Source organism: Cibotium barometz, chromosome 56 (genome assembly GCF_041138505.1).
Source record: "Cibotium barometz isolate CiBa-2024 chromosome 56, ASM4113850v1, whole genome shotgun sequence".
Taxonomy (NCBI): Eukaryota; Viridiplantae; Streptophyta; class Polypodiopsida; order Cyatheales; family Cibotiaceae; genus Cibotium; species Cibotium barometz.
In genome coordinates, this window is record NC_141101.1 from 27,577,345 (window position 1) to 27,591,757 (window position 14,413).

The 14,413-nt window shown below is 38.9% G+C and overlaps 1 protein-coding gene across 1 annotated transcript; it reads right to left on the reverse strand.

The window, feature by feature from the left end:
• Positions 1–357: 357 nt before the first annotated feature.
• Positions 358–2,370, reverse strand: LOC147607083 (uncharacterized). Its single transcript, XM_086791041.1, has 3 exons — positions 1,836–2,370; positions 1,307–1,599; positions 358–1,205 (listed from the first exon to the last, which is right to left on the reverse strand). The coding sequence occupies exons 1-3, from the start codon at positions 2,038–2,040 to the stop codon at positions 459–461; spliced, it is 1,245 nt and encodes a 414-aa protein (XP_086647167.1). The 5' UTR covers positions 2,041–2,370; the 3' UTR covers positions 358–458.
• Between the last annotated feature and the right edge of the window lie 12,043 nt (positions 2,371–14,413).

Sequence of the window (14,413 nt, forward strand, 5' to 3'; positions counted from 1 at the left end):
GTTATATTGCTCAATGGCCCACATGTTTCACAAGTAGACTCAAAGACCTCTACATGTTGGATCAGGTCCCCATCTGCCGAGAATTTTTGCACAAGCTTTAAACTAATATGTGGATTCATTTGGGATGGTCTAGCTTCAAGGGCAGTGCCTAGCTCCCTAACCATACCTCGGCCCATTTTTGCAACCATATTTAGCATATCCGCCCTTGTAACTGTATTTAAGTCTATGTTAGGATCCACAATTGGCCTTCAAGGAGCGCCTTGCTCTTCACATAAGGGGATTTAAAAAAAATTGCACTTCAAACAAAAACAAAAGCTAATATACAAATACGCCCTTATTGGGCAAAAGGCAAAGGAAATGTGTTAAAATTCTACCCTAATGGGTGACACCCTTTAATTAATTAGAGGGAGGGAGAGTTGTAGCACAGAAGTCTATATAACTGCATTGAAAGGTGAATTCTACACCGGATGATCATGATGATCCGCATACACCCAGTATAGGCTTTCTAGATCGGAGGGGAAAAGAGGGACATTTGGAGGGAGAGGATAGTCTGTGGTGCAGCTGTCGGAGAGAGCTTCCGGCGAAAGGGTCGGGACCATACTATTATTGGTATTGGCGTCGAAGCTAATCATTGCCTTCATCCGTGCCGTAGGGTGGTGTTGTTCGTGGAGGATATGCTGAAAAGACGGTAATTGGGTGTAAGAATTGTTATTGACTAGCTGGCCGTAGTCTTGAAGTAACGGCAGGCGGGCATTGAAATGCGGGGCCTGATAGTCGGAAAGTCTGGCAGAAGAGGAGGAGGAGGAGACGTCCACGGCACTAGTATTAGGGCTAGCAGTGGGAACAGTGTAATTGAAGGGTTCGGGCTTGATTGTGTGATAGGGGGAGGTAACGTTGACGGTGGAGCTGTAGTGCTGGAAGAGTGCCTTGAGTACAGAGTCATCCATGGCGTAATCGGGGGTGACGGAGAAGTTGTCGGTGGCGGGTGGAAGGGAGTTGAGGAGGTTTGCTAGGTGGATGGTGCTGGGCGGGGCAGGGCCGGGCAAGTGGGCAGAAGGCACGGAGTTTGAAGCGAATTTGGAATTGCGGGCGTCCACATGGCCAGCGCCGCCGCCAGTGAGAGCGTTGCTCCGCTGCAGGTCCGCAAGCGCCACTTTCTTCCCGCCGGCGCTTTTATGGAAAACCCTGCAAACCACCCATTCATCCTGCGCAATGCAAAGCGAAAAATTATTAGTCTTTGAAGGCGCAATCTTAATCAAACTGCACGTCGTTGATTGTGGATTAATTCGTGATTAATCAAGGTTACCTTTGCAGCCCTGGACCTGATCAACCGAGGTGTGGGCGATGAGATGTCCTCGGCTCTGTACTCGTGCATGACCCAGTTGGTCTTCAACCCCTTAGGAGCCCGGCCCTTGTAGAAAACTAGGGTCTTCTTCATCCCCACGAGCTTACCAGTACGTGAGCATATCACGTCCCGATCTTTGCCCGTGGCCTTCCAGTAGCCCGCGTGAGTAGCTCTATTGGTCCGCATGCCCGTTGGGTACTTGCGGTCTCTGGAGCTGTAGAAGTACCATTCCTTCTCCCCCATCTTAGCTTTACCTGCCAAGCAAGAGCACAGTACACATGAAAACCTTGTAACATAATGCCTGATTAACATACACATTGGATTGGATTAACAGAAAGTATCCTAATTAGCATACATATTGCATTGGATTTACAGAAGCTGCCTGATTAACATACATATTGCGTCGGATTAACAGAAAGTTGCCTGATTAACATATATATTGCATTGGATGAACAGAAAGTAAGTGAGATAATGGCCTTTCAGGCTGTACCCGGAAGCTCCCATGGCTCGCACTTGTTGAGGTCTGCTTCGGTGATCGCCCGATTAGTGAACTTGGCGTTCAGGATTTTGTTGGCGAGGTAGAAGGTGATCAGCTCTTCATCGGTGGGATGGAATCTGAATCCAGGAGGCAACCATGGTTCTCCATGATCAGGCTGGCTAGGTTCGTCTATGCTAATAGCAGGCCACCCTTCCATCACAAAATCCCGACTGGTAACACGAGAGAGAGAGAGAGAGAGAGAGAGAGAGAGGGGCTACACAAAATACAACGAATGGAGAAATACAACCCAAAACCAGGCTTTTAATCAACGCTGCACTTATCGCACACGCATGAGATCTTAGCAGGGAAATCAATGGAATCGATGTGAGAAGCTGGGTGCAAAGAGGAAAACTATATAGAATTCTGTGTCGTAGGTTATGCAACTTGCAAGCCGAGGGTTAAGCAGATTGGGCTAACGAGAGTATTTTGTGCTTTGGGGGGAGGGGTGGGATGGTTCCACACACAGAGGAAGAGAGAGAGACACACACATGTGACATGACGTAGAAAGGATACATACTACAACAGATATATATATATATGTGTGTGTGTGGGGGGGTGGGTGTGTGTTTTTTTAAACTATATTATGTAGTGCATGTCAGGAGATATATAAATCATGGATATGTGTTCGAATAAATGGTGCAGGGTTTCAGCCGCTTTCTACACGGATGAAGCGGACCTCGCATCCCAAGGCACTCCGGCACGTGTCTCTAACAAAAAAAAAAGGCTGCACTAAAAATAATAACAATCTTCTTATATTAACTAATATCCAAATTACTTCTAAGCCTTGAAAGAAAGCTTACCTCTTTTTTGACGTATAGGTGGTTGGGTTGCCCCACTCCTATACAGCTATGAAAAAGTGGTCTGTCTAAAGAGGTGGACATGCACACCAACGAAAGGTGGTAGAGATGGACATGCACACTAACCAAAGACCCTTGGGTTGACTTATTGGGAGGGCCAAAATTGACCTCTCATGGGCTTTACACAATTGCTTTTTACACCCCAAATAAACCAAAAAGTTTTTCTTGCTCATTCCTCATTGATAAGGTGTCTCCCCCACCGGCCATAAAAAGTTTCACCACACCACCCATCTTTTCAGCTATCACATCCTGCCAGAAGAAAAAAGTAAGAAAGAGAAGTTGTTATTTAAACCTTCTCAGGGCCTATTCTCGCCAAGTCTTGTTCTATTTTGTTTTATGAGCCGGGTTACGTGGCACAAAATGTGTCTCGTAAACTTGTAAAAGAGAACCGTCCTAGTTTAATCTCTATGCTCACACCAGCCAAGACTTATCTACTCTAGGAATATGGAGACTTATCTACTCACCCAGACTTGTGTGCCTTTTCAACTCTCACCTCTAAGAAGGTGTGCAGACTCTCGGAGGGCCTATTTGCGCGCCAAGACCATAGTGGCCTATTTGAGGATTTCAAGTGCTCTAAAGTGATGGCCCCTTTGCTTGGTACATGGAAGAACTATGACCTGAAAACACCTCAAGGACAGTGAAACTAGTTGCAGAGCAGACAAAAAACCTTCTATGATGGTAGACTACAGAACTTGTTGCACAACTACATAGAGTGTGCAAAAATCGTTGCTTTGTCCGTGGGACCGACCTTCTAGTGTTGGAATTACAAATGCATGCGAACAACCCCTAAAATGAACTTTATATATATAAATATATATACTCTTTATTAAAGACAACTAACTCCATGCAAGTGCCAAAGGAGAGCGAGAAAAAGGGCTAGGAAAAATGGAAGCTTTTTAAAATTTGAAATGAGGGTATAATTTTTCATGCTTGGCGTGGCACATGCAAGTCATGTGTTTATCATCTCATGATAAGATTACCCTCTTTTCGAGATGGGCCAGGCACTCCGCATCCTTAGGAATGGGCGGGGGAGATGTCCCCGCCCGTGGGCCCTGCGTGTGTGAAAACACCTGAAGCGCTGGCCAGGTCACACTGGACGACTTCGATCCTGGCACAGAAATGGACAGCCTCGATCTTGCCACAACTATACAAACCACAGTAGTCAACGATCCGTCCCTCGCCGCGTTTTCGAGGCTCCTCAACCCACCAATCAATCAATCAGTGAAAAATAGTTGCATGCAGATCACCCCACTCAATTTATCTCAACGGAACATTAAAATCATGGATTACTAGGCTTAATCTCGCCATGATCCGGCATTAATCGCGTGGAGTCGATATGATAGTTCCATGCATTGCGTAACATGGATTACTAGGCTTAATCACTCATTCATCCGGCATTAATCGCGTGGAGTTATATGATAGTAATTAGGTCCAGGCATTGCTTAATCATGGAATACTAGGCCTAATCTCTCATTGATTCGACATTAATCGCGTGGAGTTATATGATAGTAATTAGTTCCATGAGAAATCGAATCTTCGAGTAATTATGATTCAGGGATCATCGATTATGGCAAAATGTAATAGTCAACTGGTTAACTATTTAACTGGTTGTATGGGCATTGTGACTGTGAGCACTCAGCTAGTAGCCTAGGCTACACGGGGACGGACCACGAGTTAACACACATTACAATAGGTTAAGATCTGTTTATCCGACCTCCGGAGACTTTTTGGTATCATCAAGTGTCATTATATGCTGTTGCTTGATTGTACTTCTCGTCTGCCCTTAATTATTTGTACTTTCAATACTGCAGTAATTAAGCCCACCAAACCCATGATGGGCAATCTTACTATAGCATCTTCATAGCTATCAGCACCCTACTGACTCGCTCCAACCTCGAGCCCCATCACATGATTAGAGAGAGAGAGAGAGAGAGAGACAAAGAGACAGAGACAGAGAGAGAGAGAGCGCGCTCAAACCACTTATGTGATGCTCAGTTCTCTCTCATCTTAGATCTGGTTTGCTTTTCTGCTCTTTCTCCTAGGCACGGGTATGAAGAGTGCCAACCTTTGTTGGTTGCTGAAAAGTATTTGGAACGCCACACGTGCTTTGTTCATCCCCTTCTAGAACATCTTGTGTGTATATACTGAGGGTGTATTATAGACTGACCAATTTCCTTCGAGTAAAAGCTCGTGATCCTATCAACATCATTTTATGTCACACACAAGAGTATTTCAAGCTTTCCGACCTCATTCATGACCGAGGGGTTTTTGAAGAGAATTGAAGAAACCATTTTTTAGCAAGAAACGATGCTGCATGAGCTCTAGAGAGAATGCACGCACCTAGCCCTTCATGGGAACAACCCCCAATTGGGCACTTCTTGGCATCACTCTGGCCCAAGGACCATAGTAAGGGAACCATAGCTACACTAGGTTAAAGGGTCAATGAGATTCTCTTGGTCATGCTAAAACAATGAATTGGCTTTAAGGGCATGACACGCCATGTCTTTCATTTATAAATTTTGTGTAAACTATGAAATGCCATAAAACAATATCAATTCACAAGATTGAAATCAAGGCTCACCATTCATATATGTTTTCTATAATGATCTATTCATGTGGTCCTAATTCTATGTATCTTGAAGTCTATAACTTATTTTTGTGATGTCAATTTTCTATTATTGTCTTGTAAAATGAGTGATTTGAAAGGACAAGATAAAATGGCATATATATATGTGTGTGTGTGTGTGTGTGCGTGTGTACATACTTATACATATGTATATAAAGGATGAGACCTATGTAACATATTTTTACGCACACCAATCTATTTTATGTCAAGAACCAATGAACCAATCATTTTTATGTTAAGTGATGGTAAACAATTAGTACTTAAAATACCTTTACTACCTTTTAGAGCATAGCATATTTATCTCTCTTTACAGCAAATCTAAAAGTAACTATGACTATTTGTGCTTAGTAATGAACAAATTGATTCTTATTTTTTAATATTTCAATTATTATGTGTATAAATTGTAAATTTATCCTTATTTTTTATATTTCAACCATTATATGTGTGCCTGGTAAAGAATAAAATTATCTTTCAAAATCAAGAAAATGCTTTATTTCAGTCCTTTTTAGTAAATAAAGAAAGAACCATTTCAACATGGCACTTATTCTATACCAAAATGTGAAAACAAAAATTGCTTGCCATATTTTTTTTAAAAAAAGGGTTAAAAGCACAGCTAGTATCTTGTGTGTGCATCTCCTTCTCCACCATATGCCCTTCTTATACTAGTGGTGAGATCTCTTCCTCTTCTCATGGGGTGCCATGCATGTTCCCTTTTTTGAGAGAGCGACAATCTAACCATGTCATTAGGAATTTTTTGGACCCAAAGAGGGCCTCTTGGATTAACTTTTGATTAGGAATGGACCAATAGGAAGAGAGTTGGTTCACGGGTGCACATTTTTGACTTCTTTGACCCTAGGGGGCCTAGGCTTTGGTTTGCTAATGGGGCCTAATTATTAGTCTTGTCTCCCTACCTCTTGGGCCCAAACTTAGAGGTCCCCCCACCTAGAATTGCACAGATTAAAAACCCTAAAAATTGAAAATTTTTAATTTTTTCCCAAAAGTGTGTTTTCCCTCTCAAACTTCTCCCCCAACATACTCTAGGTTTGGAAAGCTCATTTTGAACCTCTTTCTTCCTCTTCTAAGCTCTCCATTGCTGCAGAAACTCCATACCTCTCAAGCTCTCCCTCCTTGTCAAGCTCCCTCAGTCTCAAGCTCCCTCTCCCTCTTTCTTTCTTTTCTAAGCTCTCCATTGCTGCAGAAACTCCATCCCTCTCAAGCTCTCCCTCCTTCTCAAGCTCCCTCCCTCTCAGTCTCCCTCTCTCTCTCTCTCTCTCAAGCTCTCTCCCTCTCCATTGCTGCAGAAACTCTATCCCTCTTTAGTTTACTCTAGGTTCAGGAAGCCTATTCTCAAACTCTAACCCTCTTTTAAGCTTTCCATTGCTGCATTGAAAACCCTGAACTTTCTCTCCTCTCCACTCCTCTATTGTAAAACAAGCTTTTCTTTTCCCTTCTTTTCTTTTCTTACCACCATGGCCTCTTCCAGTAATGTGAGAAGACCTAGGGAGAAGGTGGAAGAGCTTGTGCTACATAACACAAGAGATGAGAATGGAGTTTGGGCTTCAACATGATTCCGGGTTGGGGCTTGGGTCTACATGCAGCCAAGCTCTAAGGACCACATCGAGTGCATCAACGATTGGGGAATATGCTACATCATTGGAAGGGGCGGCTACAAGGCTTCAAGCATACTAAGAAGGAAGGACTGGTTGCCATAGTGCAACATGTGTATACCCTTGGAGACCTGTACATTCAAGGCCAACGACCAAGGTTTCCTTCAAATTGTCAGTGTAACATAAACACAGCTTTAACAACATGCTAATATTGGAATTTTTGTTTCAAATTTGCTTATAATTCTCCATTTTCTTATGCCTCTCTGTAGATATTTTCCCCTCTAATTATGTTGAGGAACAACCACTCCAAAGCCTCACTGGGAGTTTTCTATGCTATGCATGCATCCATTGGAGAGACAATGTTTGTATCTCAAAGCCCAAGTGATCTTCTACAGAAAAAGCTCAAAAAGAAAGTGAGCCATCAATTATTAGAAATGTTTGATAGAAATTAAAGAGACCATACAATTAGCACATGTGTATTTTCCAGCTTGCTCACTTGGATGGTGGAATTATTTTTTTCATGAGCAAGAAATCTTGATTGAGGAAGTTCAAAGATCACTGATGAATATGGAGACCTTTCTTTGGAGGGTACAAGAACTTGAAGATTGTGATGATAATATTCAAATGCCAAATCAACAAATAGAATTGCCTAAAGAATTGCAAACATAGGTGCATGCGGAGACTCGCGAAGCGTATGTTGGTGCTAGAAGGACTAGTCAACGACGGCTGCAAGAGAAGGAAATGTGGGAAGGAAATATTGAAGAGCTCACTGTAGGTGCAATGATTGTAGTGTTAGCAACAGATGATGAAAGCGGATGTCCTTTTTGGTTGGCAAAGGTACTTAAAGTCCTTGAGGAAAATGGAAAATTAAGCTCAATTGAGGTCCACTGGTACAAGGTCAATGGAGATGATGCATTATCAGGAAAATATTATCCAGAGATGATTCGAGTAAATAAAAAGGAAAAGAAAGCAAATCGTAGTCAACGTCGCATGGATAGCCTGGAGGATGTGGAAGTTTTCTTGTTTATGGTTTTACCTTGAAAAAGTTGGGTCATCTATGAGAACAAACCAAAAAAAAATTCTGGAGAAAGTCAAAGATTTAACACGAGAGGCAGACTCATTGTAACCAATTTTGTGGACATTATTATTTTATTGCAAATTAAGTATTTTTTTTCTCAAAAAATGTGTGATTTTATGAGCAACTCTATCATCTTTCAAAGTATTGAAGTGTAAAACTTACACTTTTTAACAGTTTTTTTGAGCTTTTTAGGAGCTCGTGCTCTTTTTGGTTTAAAAAATAGTGTTTTTGAGATATTTTAGCATTTTCAAAAATGGGTTGTATTTTTGATGGTTTAGTTGTACTTTTAAATGGCTGGATGTTGGATCTTTCGAGGCATCCTTCCCAACAGAACCAACCTTTTGTATACCTTTTTCATTTGTCTTTTTCTGCCTAGGAATATCAATCTGAGCATTGCAGTATGGACAAGGCCATCTTGATGTCGCGCCTTGAGCACAACCCATCATGCATTTAATTGTCTTCAAATCTCTCCCAAGATGCCAATCCACCTTGAACTTTCCTATGTTTTCTACATCTAAAAGTTGACCATCAATTTGCTTTTTGATTACATCTGTTATCCAGGGAGTCCTTTCAAACATCCATGTCAATACCTCATGTGTCTCCTTCGGTACCTCGAATAATGCACCAAGCCACCAGACCTCTTTCTCAGATTGCACACTAAAACTTGGTTTGGTAGTCTTTTCCCATGCACAGATCATGGCCTCATTCATGATGAGCATAATGCTCATACGTTCCAGCTTCCGACCTTTCACAATTTGGCACTCATCTAGCTTGAGCACAAATGAAAGTGTGCACCCCAAAACTGCAAATAAACGGTAATTTACAATATTCAAAACAAAATAATCATCTTTATTTTCTACTGAAAAACATGATTAGTAGCAATTGCAAGTTCACACCTTTTGGTGAAAGACCATAGAGCTTCACCATAGCTTGTTGTAGTCTCTCAATATGAACAAAGATGTTATTGTAAACATCATAGTGAAATTCTGTACTTGTTGTCTTGATTTTCTTTCTGCTCAACCTTGTGTCTAATGTTAGTGTGCCCTCAATGTGATAAAACTGTCCTATAGCTCGCTGCACATCATCATTATTGATACGCTTGACATTGTGAATCACCTTAAGTGTAGGAATAAAGTGCCAGTGATTCCTTGTCTTAGAAATGCATCTTTTACAACCTGACGGATTGCTTGGTACCCTTTCATGCTGATTCCAGCCGCATCACAAGCATGTTGAATTAATGAAGAATCGATGGAGGTGGTAATCTCGCTCACCACATTGCTGACAATAGCTTGGCGTATTTTAGGATGATGAGGGTCAGTAATAATTGAGAGAATATCCTTGGAATTCAGAATGGCTTTGACCAAATCCTTCCATCCCTCTTCATTATTAGAACCACACACCTCTTGCAGAAAATTCTTGGCAGAACACAAATCATGACTATTTTGTTTAAATCACTGAGTGCATAATGAAAGTTTATGTTACTTACTTTGTTGTACGAATGCTTTTCTTTCGTGCTCCACCTTTAAACGCAAGAGATTCTATACCAGTCAATGTCTTTTTGCGTTCATTTCACGAGCACCATTTGGCGTTGCTTTGAGTCGTTTGATAAGTTCCTCTAGCCTTTGAATCTTTGCATCCTTCTCCACATTCTTCTCAAACATTGCAAGATCACTTTTTTCAACATTGAGGCAAAGCACCATAGCCTAAAACAACACTCAAATAAACTAGAAGAAGTGTAATGGGCTGCAAAATAGATGATATCTATTTCATAGTTGTCCACTGGATATGCTAGAGCGACCAAAATAGAGAAAAGCTTAGAGAGATTTTAGTTTAAGTTTTTGTTTCGTTATTATATAGGATATAAATAAGTGCACTACAAGAGTGAATTATAAGAGAATATGATGCAAATACTACACTAAAAGAGTGCACTACAAGAGTGAATTATAAGAGAATATGATGCAAATACCAGACTAAAAGAGCACACTACAACATATTTTAGTTTAGGTTTTTTTTACCAGTGTTCTATAGGATGCAAATAACCGCACTATAAGTGCACCACAAAGAGTGCACTACAAGAGGATGGAGATTATTTATCATTAATTTTATGGGGTGAAAATTTCAGCAATGAAAATTGGTATTTATACCAATGTTTTTATAAAAAATATGATGTTACTAGTTTTTGAGGGTATTTTAGTTTTTATTTCCAACTTAAGATTTTAAAAAAGGAGTTAATTGATGGAATCTTTAAGAATGCATTAAAAAAAGAGCTAGATATTAAGAACGAGATGATCTCAAAAAATTTCAAGGACCACAACAACAAGGCCCTAATCATGAAAGCATCTCACAAAATTTCAAGGACCACGACAACAAGACCCTAATCATGAAATCATCCTTTGTGAAAGAAACCAAGGTTTTTAATTACGCTGATGAGATGCTTTAATTATAGGTTGAAAGCTCCTTATCCAAGGGAATAAAGTGTAATGTGTCCATATGCAACCAACTTGCATGTACAAGTGTAGTGTGTCTATTTGATGTATCCATATGCAAGCAACTTGCACCCAAGTGTCTTGTTTAGGATCATTTTGTTTTGGGAAGATTCTTTTTTTTTTGGCATCCTTGGGTGGTCACTATGTGAAAACCCCATATAGTGAATGCATGTAAGTCCTATATAAGGAATGCGTGTAAGCCCCATATAGGGAATGAGTGTAAGCCCATATCTACAGATTTTTATAATTAATATATACACCCCTTCTATACATTTTCAGATTATAAAACTACCACTTTTTAATATATTTTTGTATTATATAAAAAACCCCATATAGTGAATGCGTGTAAGGAAATATCTACAGATTTTTATAATTAATATATACACCCCTTTTATACATTTTGAGATTATAAAAGTACCACTTTTTTAATTTTCGGATTAATAAACACCTTTTGTAGTTTTTGTTAACACTCCCCGCTCTTCCCCCAACCCCCCACCTCCCCCCCCCCCCCTGCGGCGCGCTTTTTCGTTAGTTCTTGCATGAAAACATACACACATTTGATACTTACACATACTAAGTCTTAAAATAGCCATTCATTTTAAAATCTAAAGTTCTGTAAAGTTTTGTAAGGGTTTAAACATGCCCATGACATGTGAATAATGGCCATATATAAATGTCTTACTTTTGAGAAATGTGATGAAAGGAGTGTGTGTAACACCCTTTGGATCATGCCCCACTTTTATAAGCAAACATTGGGTTTTTATGATTTTATGTGAAATATTAGCTGAAGATATGTGCCCACTTACACTTTATGAAAAATGCAATAATGATTATGATGATGATGATGTTGTGATGTTGATGTTGATGTTGATAATGATGATAGATAATAATAATAGTACTAGTATCAGTACTAGTAATAGAAATAAAATAGCTATATTTAATATACAATGCATATACCTAGATTAGTGAAAGATGCATGATGGCTATAATATACATCCTCAATGTGTGTGTGTGTGTGTGTGTGTGTGCATGTATGTGTGTGTTATAGTTCATGTATAAGGTTAAAAATGTATTTTTTTAAGTAATGTAAAATGTTATAATTTTTAAGGTTACTTATTATGATATGTAATATGTAAGGACGCTTTAGATCATTTGACTTTTATTAACACAAAGGTATGCCAAGAATAGCACATCTAATAGCTATATAGAATGACAATGTGATGACTATATAGAATGAAAATAAGGTCACATTTGACAACATATTATTGACAAAAAGTTGTGTAACCAATGTGCATACAATATATATTTTAAAATATGAACATCTAAAATAAGACAAGATATCTAAGAGAAAATAATGCCAATACACATATTGAGTACATTTAGAATAGTAGTAAATATATCAAAGAGTATATTATATATATTATTATAGATTATAGTCAACAACGTACATTTTATAACCCATAGCTTATCATTGATGGGATGTTTTTGTGAACCTATCAAATACAAAATAACCCACAACTTATCATCAATGACAAGTTTGGGTGAACCTACCAAATATAAAATAACCCAGAGCTCACCACCATCAATGGGAAGTTTTTGTGAACCTATCAAAAATTAAAGACACAAACTTGTGCATTGAATAAGTGGCAAATTATTACCTAAAATAAGGCATACGAGTGAAAGGACAAAGGGGTTGCGTGGAAATAGATACATAAGATTTGTAGTAGTAAAAATAATAGATCCTGCAAATTAAACAATATATAAATTCACAAAATAAGCATAACAATAAATTACAAAAGGGTTAAAAAATATGTAAATATTTATTATGTGGTGGCTTTAAAGGTCAATATGTACATGAGAGAAGCTAAAAAATAAGACAAGAAAGGCCAAGCACTTGGCTTGAGGGTCTACATAGCCAAAACAATAGCAAAAGAAAGGATTGCACTCATTGGTGGACTGTATACTTCATCTTTGTTGCACTCTTCATCGTCCTCCTTGTTGGACCCACATTAGTGGAAATTTGGACTCAAATTGGGCCCTTTGAGGATTTCTACACATTCTCTCTCTACAATAATGGCCCTTTGAGGATTTCTACACATTCTCTCTCTACAATAATGGGCTTATGGTGAAAGTTTTGCAAATCAACTCAGAAGTGAATGGAGATTGGACATTTGGAATCTACTCTTTAAGACCTTTTCAATGCTAGTAGTATATAACATGATGGGAAATTTTGCATATTCAAGAGAAGTCCCCAAATCTGGTGTGATGATGTAACATGCCATGTAATCACCAAATTTGGGGACTTCTTGAATATGTAAAATTTCCAATCATGCTATATATATCATTGGAAAGGTCTCGAAAAGTAAACTTTGCTCACTTCTGAGTTGATTTGTAAAAATTTCACCATGAGCCCATTTTTGTAGAGAGAGAATATGTAGAAATCCTTAAAAGGCACAATTTGAGTCCAAATTTCCCCTAATGTGTCCATTATTCTCTTGAGATATAATGGAATCCCTTGGTTCTACAAAGACACATACGCATGAAAAGTTATGCATCCTTTAAGCTCTTGTTTGTGTGTTGATTCACTAAACAAACAGCGAGTCATAAAAAAACAATAATAAAATCATGCAAATGGCAACTTAAGTCCATTTTTGGGAAAAAAACCTTAAAAGGTACCTTTTTTCAAAATTATGGAGACAAAATACACACTTTTATGTCAAACATTTAAAAAAAACCACTCCTTTTGTGAAAAAAGAATGCATAAAACATTACTTACATTTTGCTCTAGAACCCAAAAACGTCCAATATTATCAATTGGAAAAAACATTCTCTTCGAGTCAATTTGGAAAACATGACAAATTACAAAGGAGAAACTCTTCCATCCAAATAGGAGAGTCCTTGGAACCTTTGCTTTAAAATATCAAATGTTTTCTTGTGCAAGTGTCCAAATCCATATAGAATCATTTCTACATCTTGCAAATTAAGCATGTCCACATGTCAACGCATTCCACTTTTGTTTCCTTTTTTGCTTGGTTTAATCATCTCTAGATCATACTTTCCCTTGAACGCATTGGTTTGAAAGAGTTCAATATACGAGTGTACTTCCACAAAAGTAACAACATTGCCCTCATTGGATACGTTTTGTGACTTTGGCTAACTAAAATGGATGATTGTTCTCATCATCAGTAGTAGCAAGAACTACAATATTTGTGCTCTCATTTAGCTCATTTACATTACCCTCCCACATTTCTTTCTGTTGGCAGATGACACTTGGTTGATTTTCTAGGCCCAACATACATTTCCATGGTTTCTCTCGACCATTGTTAATAACTCTTCTCCAACTGGCATTTCGTTGATTCCACCACTACCAACCATGTTTCTTGTGTTATAAAGTTCACTTTCCCGCCACACAAATGGTACATTGAGATGAATTGCATCAATTTTAAACTCCTCAATGAGTCTCTCCTGCCTTGAAAAAAAACTTTGCCACCATTGTAGCGGACTTGCTCGAAAATATACATGTGCACCCCACACTATCTCCCTTATTTCATTCAAGCACTATAGAAAATCAATTGAACAATTTTTAGAGACCTTGCTATCTCATTTGTGTGGAAGAGAAACATTTTCTTAGCTCAACTTATTCCACGTGCTGGAATGGATAATAAGAACTTGAGTCCCTCTTTGGGGGCCATGTTTTAGAGTTGGAATACTTTTTGCTCCACATGAGTGTCTTTTCCTCCTTTTGCTCTATTTTAAACTCATGTTGAAAGCTATGATCATTGAGCTGCACAAATGATGAGTCATAGATACCTTCTCTAGTTGCATATGATCTAAAATCATGTCTCCTCAATTACTTCAATGCTAGGCATTGGAATA

Excerpts from the sequence above, each read along its gene's own strand:
- LOC147607083 (XM_086791041.1), bottom strand. The coding sequence starts at position 2,040 with ATGGAAGGGTGGCCTGCTATTAGCATAGACGAACCTAGCCAGCCTGAT. Across the intron at positions 1,600-1,835 it reads CGAGCCATGGGAGCTTCCGG|GTAAAGCTAAGATGGGGGAG; the intron begins GTACAGCCTGAA and ends CTTGCTTGGCAG. Across the intron at positions 1,206-1,306 it reads TCAGGTCCAGGGCTGCAAAG|GATGAATGGGTGGTTTGCAG; the intron begins GTAACCTTGATT and ends TGCATTGCGCAG.